The 14,262-nt window shown below is 39.9% G+C and overlaps 1 protein-coding gene across 3 annotated transcripts in view; it reads left to right on the forward strand.

Moving 5' to 3' along the window:
- LOC139939630 (dynein axonemal heavy chain 7-like) overlaps positions 1–14,262 on the forward strand; it is a 114,502-nt gene that overhangs the window by 92,205 nt on the left and 8,035 nt on the right. For all 3 annotated transcript variants that reach the window (XM_071935672.1, XM_071935673.1, XM_071935674.1), the window contains 9 exons: positions 231–369; positions 943–1,188; positions 2,867–2,959; positions 6,548–6,724; positions 7,147–7,308; positions 8,282–8,482; positions 10,925–11,086; positions 12,017–12,202; positions 12,968–13,105. In XM_071935672.1, the coding sequence (XP_071791773.1) occupies positions 231–369; positions 943–1,188; positions 2,867–2,959; positions 6,548–6,724; positions 7,147–7,308; positions 8,282–8,482; positions 10,925–11,086; positions 12,017–12,202; positions 12,968–13,105 (1,504 nt within the window). The remainder of the gene's footprint in view (positions 1–230; positions 370–942; positions 1,189–2,866; positions 2,960–6,547; positions 6,725–7,146; positions 7,309–8,281; positions 8,483–10,924; positions 11,087–12,016; positions 12,203–12,967; positions 13,106–14,262) is intronic.

Here is a 14,262-nt window from a genome sequence, read left to right on the forward strand (position 1 = left end):
AGCCCATTTGCTCTAACCCGCGCCTCCATTATCCCATGCGATGGCATTGTTCTGTGCCTGCACTGTACGTGTGCAGTGCTGTTTGGGGAAGGGGATGCCTACTTTGGTGACTGCTTGTTCCCGTTCAGTGAGGTTTGATCGTTAAAATTACATTACGCTCACAGAGACAAGACCTGTTGTGTGCTCTCATTCAAAAATAATTCTTTGGTTATTTCTTTCACGCAACCCAGGTTTGTGAATCTCTTCATCAACGCCATCGAGAATTCTGAGAAGTCTGATGATCTTGAGAAACGTCTCTTCAATTTGAAGGAGTTCTTCACCTACTCACTTTACTGCAATGTCTGTCGATCACTCTTTGAAAAAGACAAGGTGCGTACAACCAGTTTTCATTTAAACCTCCATCAAAACAATGATTTTTGTTTTTAATAAAAAAAGTTTTGACTGTAAGCACAAAGGCTAGTAGCTTAGTTTGTGGTTATACATGTACCTTAGAGGTCTCTCCTAATTAGTTTTAACGATTCTGGAGAGAAATCTCAACTAAATCCTTCTCAATTAGTATTTATTGATCATCTTCTGAAGAAAGCAATTTCTAAATCCTATCGTCATGATGGGCTTGTTCATAGTAGATTTAAAGGGGAAAAATGTTGTTTAACTCATCAGAGGCCATTCATTTCTGTATAATCATCACAAAATGCCCAGACATTGCTAATAATTGTTCATTTCTTTCATCAAATTGTTTTGGGAATATCTCCAAACGATATATCAAAATCGATATCTCAAACGCTAACACTCTTTGAAATGGAATTCTCACAGGTTAATAAACATCTACATTTATATTGGATTAAAACATTCAAACAGTACCAAAAACCAAAGGTATACTTTGCCTTTGTGCATTTTGTATAGGTTTCTGTGTTTTATGAATGCAAATCTTTTCTTCTACAGCTTCTCTTCTCCTTCCTGCTGTGTACCAACCTCCTGAAGTACGCCAAAGAGGTCGATGAGGACGAGTGGCGGTTCCTCCTAACAGGAGGTATTGGTCTGGACAACCCGCACTCCAACCCAACCTCCTGGATGCCTCCGATGGCCTGGGATGAGATCTGCCGAGTGGATGACATGCCGAGATTTACCGGGATCAGGAAGAAGTTCCCAGCTCAGAAAGAGGGGTGGAAAGCTTTGTATGATAGTTCAGTAAGTCACTATCCTTAGTCTAGTCCCCCCTGTCAGAACTTTAAAAAAAGAAGGGGGGGGAGACCACAAGCCCACAGGTCTTGTTGCTCATACTGTTTACTGGGTCAGAATGGGAGACTTTCCAACGCTAGGTGTCCATTGTTTACGTAGTTCTGAACATGCGCATAATTCTGAGAACAATGGCTTTACCCGGTAAGTTTGCTGCCACCTATCGTCCCAGAAAGTCTCCTATTGACCGATCTATAAGGCTCCGCCCACGGCACACGTGTGAGCAAGAACACGTGAGCCTCTCCAATGCCATTCATGATTCTGCACTACTCTACCACGCAGGCCAAGCATATGTTGGACTTTTGGTTGTGCAATCAGGGTTGTGATTGGTGTATACGCAATGGGCAGAGCTAAATGGATCGGTCTATTGCTTTACAAGCCCACAATCAAAATTTTAAAAAATGCTTCCTGGCACAACTATACATACATTTAACTGTTTTTATTTGAACAAGTGCTAAGACATGATATATCTCATTTGTCTACTGATATTACATGTAATACATCATTACTAAATACAATTGAAGGGTATTCTATCAGACTCAAAGTCAATTACATTGGAACAGTATATTACATACACAGAGTGAGTTCTTCTTATTCAACTGAAAAAAAAACCAAAAAAAAAACATTTGTCCAGTCATGAGTTTACTGCCCGACACTTAAAGACACTGGACACTATTGGTAAATGTCAAAGACCAGTCTTCGCACTTGGTGTATCTCAACATATGCATAAAATAACAAACCAATGAAAATTTGAGCTCAATTGGTCGTCAAAGTTACGAGATAATAATGAAAGAAAAAACACCCTTGTCACACGAAGTTGTGTGCTTTTAGATGGTTGATTTTGAGACCTCAAGTTCTAAATCTGAGGTCTCAAAATCAAACTCGTGGAAAATTACTTCTTTCTCGAAAACTACATTACTTCAGAGGGAGTCGTTTCTCAAAATATTTTATACTATCAACAGCTCCCCATTACACATTACCATGTAAGGTTTTATGCTAATAATTATTTTGAGTAATTACCAATAGTGTCCACTGCCTTTAAACTACTAGCCTTTGGCTGGCGACCCAGTATAAAATTCAAACCCTGCGTGTCTTGACCTTGTCTAAAACAAAGGCAGACCGTAAATGGAATTGTACTCGCTTCCCCAGCCTTGATACTTGTGTCCTTAAGCAGAACACTTAACCATTGCTTCATCCTTTGGATGGGAGGTACATGTAAAGCCATTGGTCCTATTTGTTGTGTAACACATGTAAAAGAACCCAGTGCACTTATCGAAAAAGAGAAGGGGTTTACCTCGGTGTTCCTGGCTTTGGCTGCTTAATGCACCATAGCACCTTGTGAACCCTTATAAGGTGCTACATATTTGGGTCTTATAACTCATCACTTCAATTACCTATCTTTGGGAAAGTTTGTATATACTCAGCGCCTTGAGTACCTTGTTTGGTAGATACGTGCGCTATATAAGACTTTGATATTTTTTTTTATTTTACTCGCTTCTACCGATGTTGGCTTTGAATTTAACTACAGGTTGTCCCTCTCAGATTATCTAGTCTGTGATGACAGACTGACTACCAGACTAATTTCAAAGCCCACACTTTAATCTTGCTCTCTTTAATCTCCTATGCACAGACCCCTCAAACAATGCCGCTTCCAGGAGAGTGGAACGAGAGTCTAGGACTGTTTCAGAAACTTCTAACTCTGAGATGTCTCCGCCCTGATAAGGTACATTAAAATGTCAAACTTGAAAATAAAAAAACATGTAAAATCCACTCTTGCCTTCTGGAACTTAACCACCTTACTCCACAGTCTCTCAACATTAATTTCTGTACTCCATGTGGGGGGGGGGGAAGCAGTCAGTAAATACATGCCTGACATACAGTGTGTTGAAACCTATATTAATATGTCTTTGACACTCTGGAAAGGAATAAACGCCCACAATTTACCCAGTATGGATCTTAACAGCCGTGACACTTGTGTCCTTAAGCAAGACACTTAGCCATTGCTTTGTCCTTCAGACATGTTGTCAGATGGGACGTAAAGCTGTTGGTCCCATGTGTTGTGTAACGCATGTAAAAGAAACCAGTGCACTTATCGAAAAGAGAAGGGGTCCGCCGTGGTGTTCCTGGCTGTGGCTGCTGTATGCGCCGTAGCACCTTGTAAACCCTAAGAAGGTGCTAAATAGTTGGGTCTCAGAATTCATCACCGCAATAACATATCTTTCTAAAAATTTGTATATACTCAGCGCCTTGAGTACCTTGTTTGGTAGATACATGTACGTGCGCTATATAAGACTTTGATATTATGATTATTATTAAAATAAGAAACAAAAATTGTTGAGTTATGCTGGTTTGCCGTGGAAGGGCCAAACTCTCCCTGTTTATTTGGCATTAAGCATACCTGAAACCATCTCAACTTTAGAGTATGCAGCCCTGGCCGTGAAATTGATGCATAAGTTTCTCATCTATCGCATCACTCGCCCTCGTACCCATTCACTCCTAGGTGATGAGAAGTAATTATACACAATAGTCTTGACAGGGAGTTGAACCCACACTCTATAATGACATCAGAACTTGAGTTCAATGCTCTAGGCCGCTCAGCGACAACACAAAATGAGACATACCAATTAGTCTTTTTGAGGTATGGCGGACATTATAGGAGTGCACTGTTTAGTTTGGGTGATAAACATGTACACAAATTTACCCAAACCTAATAGTGTTGCAGCAATGTGCCCGCCATATCTCAGAAAGGCTTATTACATGTAATTTACTTTGTTACAAAATTTTAAATTAGTCTGGACATGGGCATACATGTACTCCCATGAGCAATTTGTGTGTTTTACGTCTTATTGCGCCAATTTACCTATTTGCGTAAGTCATTACCTTAATGCCCCCATTCTGCCATGATTCATATATCTGCACTCACTCAACAATTATAAGCAATTTATTGGTCAGTGCCTTCATTATTGTCTGGAATTAATTTGAAGCAAATTTCGGCGAATTGTTAGATTTGACTACACTCACGGGAATGTTTGTTCCCCATTTCATCATCCTAGTTTTGAATGGCTGTCACTTTTGTTTGTCCTTATTTGTGTGCAAATTACCTGGAAGTGTGAATAGTGACACCCAGTTGACTCTTTTTACTGTATTGAATTTTTTTTCTCCATCTAAATGGATTGTTATGTTACATTTCATAATTTATTATGCTGCAATTGAGACTTGTTTGTATAGAGTTAATGTGTCTCCTGTTTGTCTCGCATATTTCATTATGTTGTGAAGTTTTTTTGATGTATTGAAAAGTTTGATGTTTGCTATTATTTCTCCTCATTTTTTCAAATCATCAATGTGAATAGATGTTCGCTTTGCAATATATTGTTTCTTTGTTTAAACTTGTGTTTTATGAATCTTGTTTCTACACAAATGATTAGGTTGTATTTATGATATACCCCTCTCCCCTTATCCTTCCATCTTTAACAAACTTGCCCACTTGCTTTCAGATGACCCCAATTCTCCAATATTCTCTTATCCAATTTAAATTCACACCAGCATGTTTGGACTGAAATAAGATCGATATTTCTAAGCCAGTGATAAGCATTTGGTCTAGGCAAGTGATAAGCAAGGCCTGGACCAGTCATAAACCATTAGTATGCCTAGGCCAGTGATAAGTGATTGGTATACCTAGGCCAGTGATAAGTAATGGGTCTAGGCAAGTGATCTAGATACGTTATATGCAAGGCCTGGGCCAGTGGTAAGCAATTGGTCTAGGCAAGTGATAAGCAAGGTCTTGGCCAGTGGTAAGCAATTGGTCTAAGCAAGTGATAAGCAAAGTCTTGGCCAGTGGTAAGCAATTGGTCTAGGCAAGTGATAAGCAAAGTCTTGGCCAGTGGTAAGCAATTGGTCTAGGCACGTGATAAGCAAAGTCTTGGCCAGTGGTAAGCAATTGGTCTAGGCAAGTGATAAGCAAAGTCTTGGCCAGTGGTAAGCAATTGGTCAAGGCAAGTGATAAGCAAGGCCTGGGGCAGAGCAACTGGTACGTCTAGGCCAGTGACAGCAATGGTATGACTGGGGCAGTAATTATTTTGAGCCTATAGCCCTCAGTCCTTCTGAATCTTCATTTCTGTATAGAGGATTATAGGTTTTAGGAGGGTTCGCGATAAAGGGAACATAGGCCTACATGTACGCTTACCATATTTGTTTTCTTTCTATGTTACAATGCTGGCTATAAGACTTTAACATTACTGGTTTTGAGTGGCAGCCATTGTCATATTGCCATATGCTTTGTGTATCTTTTTACTGTATACTGATTGCTATACATGTATGTACATGTTGAGATTGTTTACTCGTGTCTGATTTTATAAATGTATGCTACAATTTACCGTTTGTTCTTTTTGATTTCTAGCTTTCTATTTCATTACTGTGATTGCTTTCTGCGATACTGTGTTTGTTATTTTATTATCATATACAATCAATAACTGATTTTGAGGTTGAACAAAGAATTGACTAGAGTGGGATTCGAACCAACGACCTCCGGATTAACGTGCCGGCGCTCTACCAACTGAGCTATCTAGCCCTATATTGGCGATGTCCCTATTTTGTCAATATTTTCGTTCGGGGGGCCACCGAATCCGGAGGTCGTTGATTCGAATCCCACTCTAGTCAATTCTTTGTTCAACCTCAAAATCATTTACAAATTTACCCAGTCAGTTTCCCTTGTGGTTTATATTGACAATATATAATTGTCTAACCAATTGGTACATAGATTAATTGCAATATATGTTCCATTGCACATACTGCAATTTGTTTTTGTGACATTCTGTTTTTTTAATTTGATAAAACATGACTGTGTGTTGGTTATTCCAACCCTGTGGGTGTAAAAAATGAGTTTTGATGTATTTTCCATTGTAAAGAATAATATTTATATTCTTGTTTTGTTGTTGTTGTTTTCGTTTCTATATTACTGTGGTTATTTTTATTCATGGAGTAACCCATTCTTGTGCAGATTTGTTATAAAAATTGTTTTTGTACACAAACTTTTTTAGGAGTTATCGGTGCAACCAAGACGTTCTGGAGAAGAACAAGGACAACAATCCAGTCTATTCAATTCAAATTGCATTAATTGATGGGAACAAAATGCTCTTCTTATCTGAAATTTATTTAACTTTTGTTTATAGATTTAGAAATGACTTGTACTAAAGTACATGCTCATATAAGATAAAGTATTCAAAGTTGAAAAATTGTGTTCTGTTAAAGAGACGATATGAAAAACCTTTAACTAATCTTGCCGAATTATTTCTTACCCAACTCAATTACTCAGGTTGTACCAGCCATACAAGCCTTTGTCACAGAGAAGCTCCATCGAAAGTTTATTGAACCTCCACCTTTTGATCTGGGCAAGGCGTTTAATGACAGTCATTGCTGTGCACCGCTCATCTTCGTTCTGTCTCCCGGTAGCGACCCCACAGCTGCTCTCCTCAAGTTTGCAGATGATCAGGTAAAATAGAAATCTCTGTTATTCATTAGAGACACTGGACACTATTGGTAATTGTCAAAAACCAGTCTTCTCACTTGGTGTAGTCTCAACATATGCACAAAATAACAAACCTGTGAACATTTTAACTCAATTGGTCGTCGAAGTTGCGAGATAATAACAGAAGAAAAGAACACCCTTGTCACACAAAGTTTTGTGCTTTTAGATGCTTGATTTCAGAGCATCAAAATCTAATTCTGAGGTCTCAAAATCAAATTCAAATATTTCATGTGGAAAATTACTTCTTCCTTGAAAACTTTATTAATTCAGAGGGAGCTGTTTCTCACAACGTTTTATGCTATCAACAACTCTCCATTGCTTGTTTACCAAGTAAGTTTTTATGCTAACAAATTTTCATATAGATATAATTGTCTTTATTGTTTTAGGGTTTTGGAGGCAGCAAGCTGAGCTCACTGTCTCTTGGCCAGGGTCAGGGTCCAATCGCAATGCGTCTGATTGAGAAAGGAGTCAAGGAAGGGACCTGGGTGGTCCTTCAGAACTGTCATTTAGCCGTCTCTTGGATGACCACGTTGGAGAAGATCTGTGAGGTACGTTGAAGGGAAAATAATATAATAATATAAGTACATTTTAGTTTGCGCCCTTTACAAAACAATTAGCAAAAGCACATATAAAGCAGTGTTCGCATTGGACTTTAAATGGTTAACTTACCGCCCCAAACTGTTAATTTACTGATAATAAGTCCAAGTGCGAACAGTCGGTAACTTACTGGGGTGGAAAGTTACTGCCACGAGGCTGTTAACTTAACAAGCTGATTCGAGCCGCGGTAACTTAACAATGTTAGCTTAACAGGGACTGCTGATGTTCGAACCACCGCGCAGCTCAAAAAATGCAGGTTAAAAACTTAGCTGCGTTTCCACTGCGTTAACAGCGCGCGGAGCCTAAGCATGAGCTGGAGCCCAAGCCAAGGTTTAAGAAAGGCCTTTGGTAAGTTACCTGACACAAATTAATCCAAGTGTGAACAACTGTTAACTTACCGGGCCGGTAAGTTAACTCACCGGGCCGGTAAGTTAACACACCCAAAAGTCCAATGCGAACGCGGCTTAACACATTTTAAAATACAGAGAAAGGATGAAATGATAAAGAAAAAAGACTGGGCACCTTGTTGAATTCATAAAAGTGTATCAGGGACCTTAATCTGGTTTGTGCTTGTTGTTTAATGTTCAAAGCAGTAACAAATAAATTTGTCACTGGGTGAACTTTTAGCTTTACTTGGGATACCTTCCATAAGGTCGTCAGTTAGAGATGGCAAGTTTACCAGCAAGAAACAGGCAAGCTTATCAGCAAGAAACAGGCAAGCTTATTGGCAATCTTACCAACAAGCTTACTGGAAAACTTACCGGCAAGCTTGTTTTTTTTTAAGCTTGTAACCTTATTCTGGTTAGCATAATTTTGTTGTGCTTAGCAGCTTTTTATACTTCAGCAGCTCTTTAAAATTGGGCCCAGATTCGAAAGAATTGAAATTTAGGACAATGTCACAATCTTTTCTCTTTCCCTATACAGGAGTTGAACCCAGAGACCACCCATCCAGACTTCCGTCTGTGGTTAACATCCTACCCATCACCCCATTTCCCCGTGGCCGTGCTGCAGAACGGAGTGAAGATGACCAATGAGCCTCCGAAGGGCCTGAGATCCAATGTCATCCGCTCCTATCTGAGCGATCCAATCTCGGATCCGGAATTCTTTACTGGCGTCAAGGCAGAGGTTTGTACTGCTGAATATTTGTTTTCCATCTCAAAAAGATTTTTTTTTTTTTGCTGTGATTTTTTCTATTGCTGGTTTGATTTGCTGACATGATGTTCTCTTATGCTTCATTCAACTCTGCTTTGATTTGTTCCACCAACAATTTTTTATCCAGGGAATCGGGATCGGTGTATGGTTTAAAACCCTAAAAATATGTCAGGGGTGGATTTCACAAAGAGTTAAGACTAGTCTTATCTCGAGTTAGGACGAGTTACTCGTCCTAACTTACAACTTGCCAAATGTTTTTAATCTCTCTTAGGACTAGTCCTAGCTCTTTGTGAAATCGACCCCTAGTTGCCTGTAATTGCCCAGTTTGACATTTCATTCCCTACCTGCCGATTGCAAGTTTTAAAATGGCTTCTTTATGGGGGGAAAGGGAAACTGGGTGCTGGTAAAAGTTCCTCAGCTTCCTCTCATCCGGCAGAAAGACAAAACAGTATTAGAACACAACCCTTGACTTAACCCTTTAGGGACCACTCATTTCTGTATAATCATCCCCATACGCCCAGACATTGCTGATCTTGGTGATTTGTTTTTCAGGTAAAATGTCAGGAAAATTAATAAGAAACAGAATACATGGTTGTGTTTTTGAGTTGTAGATTCTATGTTTACGTGGGAAACATTGGAAAATTTCAATTCAGTCCCAAACGATTTCTTTGATCCCTTTGTTTGAGCAAAAGTTGGACAAATATTTCGGGGGCTAATAGGCATTTTTGTAGCAGCTGCTTGCAACTATGATCTCTCAAGGGTTAACACCGCCTCTTCCCCTCGTACTGTCACTCTAACACTATCCTTCAGTAGATTTTAAACACTCCTTTTCCCTGCTTGCTTTATTATAAAGGGTGCGTTCGTTTAGCTTCCCTGGGTCTACCCCGCGGTGCTCACTCGGATGAGCCCCTGACAAGAGATAAACGAACAACCACTCACCGCTCTCGTAGTGACGCCGTTTACCTGGGGCCAGCACCCAAGTGACCCACTCCACAAGCAGGGCACGGGGGGCTGACCTGGGTGAGCACCTGGAATGACGTCAAAAGCTATTCGAACGCACCGGGGCAGACCGGGGATGACCCAGGGAGGCTAAACGAACGCACCCAATATTCCTCCCCCCCTCCCTTTATCATTCATTAATGAACATATAGTTCACGCATCTTCTCCTTCACCCTTTCCATCCCATTACCCACTTGCTGTGATATCCCTCTTGGTGTGCTGTGAATATAACCAACCCTTGATATCATCATCTACATGTTCCAATCCTGGTGTTTCCGTCTGCAGTCTCAGGTATGGTTTCCCTATAAACATCTTCTCTGTGCCTAATTTCCAAAAAATAGCTAAGCACTATAAAAATATGCTCACCAAAATATGGTTGCCAGCCAAAATAGCTTTCCACCTGTATTATTTGTGACTGGTAACTTGCTTGTTTTTGCTTAGCAGTAAATTTATAAGCAGTATTTGCTGTTTAAGCAGCTCTATGAAATTGGGCCCTGATATAGACCATGTAACCATTGTCTACATAGAGAGTGACTGTGTACAATTTTAAACATTCTACCTTTCTGGCAGGCAAGATACTGCACTGGTCATATGGGAAATTTCACAACTTGCGTCATAATTTCTAGATTAACTCAAGATTTATGAAAATAAAACTGAACAAGTTTTGAGATGTGCCTACTTACTTCATACCAAAAGTTGATAAAAATCGCACCGTGCAATCTCCCTAAGGTGTAAGGTTGAATATTTCCACCCAGAGCTGTGTGCAAATCTTGCCTGCAGAAAGTCCAGGCTCTGTGGCTCTTTTGAAAACGTGATGTCACAGGTCACATGGTCTATACATTTAACGACCTGGTTACATTATATGGTCATAAAACTTAGACCATTTCTTTTTGTCAGTCAAAACTTCATCAATTGGGCTCAAATAGTTTCCTGTACACTTTTGCAAAATGAAAAGAACCTTGCCAGGGCTCAATTTCACAAAGCACCAAGATTGATCTTAAGATGAGTTGTCACTTGTCAGTATTGCCATAGTGATTTGTATTTACATGTATGACAATTCACTTTGGTTAGCAATTAATCACAGTTATGATCAATCGTAGCTCTTTTTGAAATCAACCCCATGCCTGCTCTTACCACATTCACATCTGATTTTCATACTGGGTTCATAACAATGCACAGGCTTGATATGCTTCCTACTCTAGTCCAATTTCTGATTTTGTTTTTTTGCCCTTGGAAAAATCTGATTTACAGCTGTACCTGTAGGTCAGCTCTTGTACTTGATAGAAATATTCCTATTGTTTTCCATGGACCAAATATCACGCCTGAATGAAGTCATCTTGGTTAATTGATGTCTTATTCAGAATTACTACATCGTTGAAGTCTTTCATAACGTGAATTGCTTCCTTTTCATTGCAGAGAGCCTGGAAGAAGCTTCTCTATGGGTTATGTTTCTTCCACGCCTTGGTTCAAGAGAGACGAAACTTTGGTCCTATCGGTTGGAACATCCCGTACGAGTTCAACGAGACAGATTTACGCATAAGTGTTCGCCAGCTTGCTATGTTCCTGAATGAGTATGAGGTGGGCATAGCATATATAGATCACCGGTTTAATAGATGTTAATTTTGTATTGAGGATAAATTTGTTTTTTGCACTTATGTTTTACTGGCGCTAATGGGGCGAGTCGAGTCCTGGACACGGAACAGAAGTAACACGTAGTTCAGCTTTCGATACAGGATTCAGACTGACGGCCTCATGGCCAGCTTCGAGCTGGCCACTCGTGTCTTCACGCCTGACTAGTTCATTATTACATAATCACCACACTTACACCGATGTGTATTAAGCACTGTATACTCAATATTTTCTGAGTTCAGGGTGGTCGGGTCGTTGCAGTGGTTCCTTTCCTTGCCTTTCACCTCATGGACTCTGATTCAAATCATGCTGAGGGCACTATGTGGATTGGGTTTTCAGTCCCTACCTCACTGCAAGGGTTCCCCTGGACTTTTCCTCCAACATGGGAGATTAAATCCCCTAGAGTTTCTGTCCCAAAAGGGAAATTAACATGGGCTTGAGGAGGATGATTCAATAGAGGGCGCTATCAGAAGTTGTACACAGTATGCTGTATGAAAGGGGGGGACACAGAATCTTCGGGGGACAGAATCTCCTGCCACATAAGCATTGTAAAAATTACTACAAAAGCTGCTATAATTTCATGAGATGCAAAATACATATGATAATATCAACCATGAAAGTTAATGGGGTTTTCATACATGTACCATTTCAGAGAAATCAGCTAAAAGCAAAACAGTTTGCATTGTTCAGGCTAGCTCGTGGTCGATTGGTAATCCCCCAGGCTAGTGATTTGCCTGTGGATTTTGTTCACAGAACTTGGGAAAGTACTGAGTATACAGTGCTTTATACACATCGGTGTAAGGGTAAAAATCAAATCGTGTTTATATCAAAAAGAATCCTTGCTCTCGATGTTTAATATTTCAACGTTTTTATTTGCAGGATACACCCTTTGATGCCATTAAGTACCTGACGGGCGAGTGTAACTACGGAGGCCGTGTAACGGATCCATGGGACAGACGTAATCTTCATAACATCCTAGAGAAGATGTACTGTCCTGGAATCATTGATACGGATGACTACCGGTTTGATAACAGTGGGTTGTACTTTGCACCCAAGACAGGAGATGTAAGTAATAATAATAATAATAATAATGAACATTTCTAGTGCGCCATGTCTGTCAATGATGACACTCCTGGCGCAAAAAAGTGCCTCCTCATAGGTTGAATATTTGTCATTCTTTATCTTCCATTGAAATAGTCAGCAACGGTGGTCTGTGGAGGTCTTCAAATGCAATTTTATTAACTCTGACAGTGTTTCAGCAGTGTTGTAGTCGAGACGGAAAAGTCTGAGACATGACCAACACCTCCCCTTTGAGACTGAGACCTGTACTTTGAGACTGAGACTGTGACCAAGACCTCAATGTCCAAGACTGACATCAAAACCTCAATGTCCGATCATTATTCGAGACTGAGACCTCCCCTTTAAGACTGTGATTGAGACCTTAATCTCTAAGACTGATACCAAGACCAAGCACTCAAGCTCAGAGGCAGAGCTCTAGATCTCTCACAAATCTGTTAAGATTAAAAAAAAAAATCAAATCCATATTTCTGTATTTTCAATGGATTTTAAATGCTGAACCAATGCTTGTTCCCCCGTTTGTTGCCTTTGCTCAGCATGCACTTTGGTTGTTACATAGCCACGATGTGGTCTGGGGAAAAGGTCTGACCGTGCTGCAACACCCTTAAAGAAAATAACAAAACATTACAGGGCAAGCTTGAAAATTACCGCTCGGCCACAACACGACATGATTGACCCAAAATAGTTTCTCATTTTATTTCACACCTTTCAGCAAACTTGCCTCAATATTCAATTTGATTTTTTCGATTACAGTACGAGAGTTATCTAGAATACACCAAGAACCTTCCAATCATCGCTAACCCTGAGATCTTTGGCATGCACGCCAATGCCGACATCACCAAGGAACAGTCCGAGACTAAACTCCTCTTCGATAACATCCTTCTGACTCAGGTATACATAAACATAACTCACTACTTTCCTTTAACTGACTGCCATGAATATAACATCTTCTTGAGCTCTGTTACAATTGGAATTCTGCTTACTGTGTAATTCTGCACTTCTAGGCCCAATATCATAAAGCTGTTAAGCACAAAATAACCCTTAGCAAATTATTTTGCTAAGCAAACAATTAGTGGGACACCAATTGCAAAAATGCAAACTTTACTCTGGCACTCAGTTTCTGCTTAGCAAGACTTGTCTGTGCTTACAGGCTTTATTACAAAATTGAGCCAAGTCCCATAGAATTATGTGCTTTACAGGGTGCTGTAAGCGCAGAATTCTGCTGGAAGCAGGACCATGAATTTGTACCCAGTTCATTTCAACAGTCTACAAAATCCATTCAGCCTCCATCTATTGAAAAAAAGAAACGTGTAATTTCATTCAGGCCGTCTTTTTATCCCAAGTGTTTGCTAGCGAGCTTTGCCTACTTTGGTTTAGACCAGAGTCCAATGTCATGTCGCCTCTTATCACAGAATTCTATCGCTCACAACCCAAAGAATCACACTCTTTGCTGCGCACCATAAGCGCAGAATTCTGTTGTAATCAGCTCTATGAAGCAAAGCCCTGGCTGCTCGGCACAATCTTTTACTTTAAAATATCTGAACCACAACATTATGTCCAAAACTTCCTTTCATAATTGTTCTCCATATTCATTTCTCAATTACGAATTAGTGCTTTTACTTTAAATCATGTTCTGCTCATATTCGACTAGTATAGCTCGTTGTTCTCTTAATATTGTTCTTCATTGCATTGCATGTAGAAATTTCAACTATGAATCATAATCATATTCAATGTACCCGTCCTCCCCCCCCCCCCCCCAATCCCTCCCAATTTTCCCTAGTCTTTACTGGTGATTTGTACAGTTTTCTGATGTGTGCTTAACACAGATCTTTCAGACTTGATTTGCAGTTAACAATTAGCCCAACTACCACTTGCTTTAAATGCTGGTGTATCTTTATCTCCATATCCCACACATGCATGTGTGTACCCTGCTTGCCATGTTTAGGGGTTACTGTGTAGAATGGTGTACAATGATTGCCTTACAAGGATACAGGCAATTTTTTACCCCAAACCGGTGTGTAAAAAAAATGGGCTATGCAACTTTGAGG

The sequence above is a fragment of the Asterias amurensis genome, chromosome 7, assembly GCF_032118995.1.
Source record: "Asterias amurensis chromosome 7, ASM3211899v1".
Lineage (NCBI taxonomy): Eukaryota > Metazoa > Echinodermata > Asteroidea > Forcipulatida > Asteriidae > Asterias > Asterias amurensis.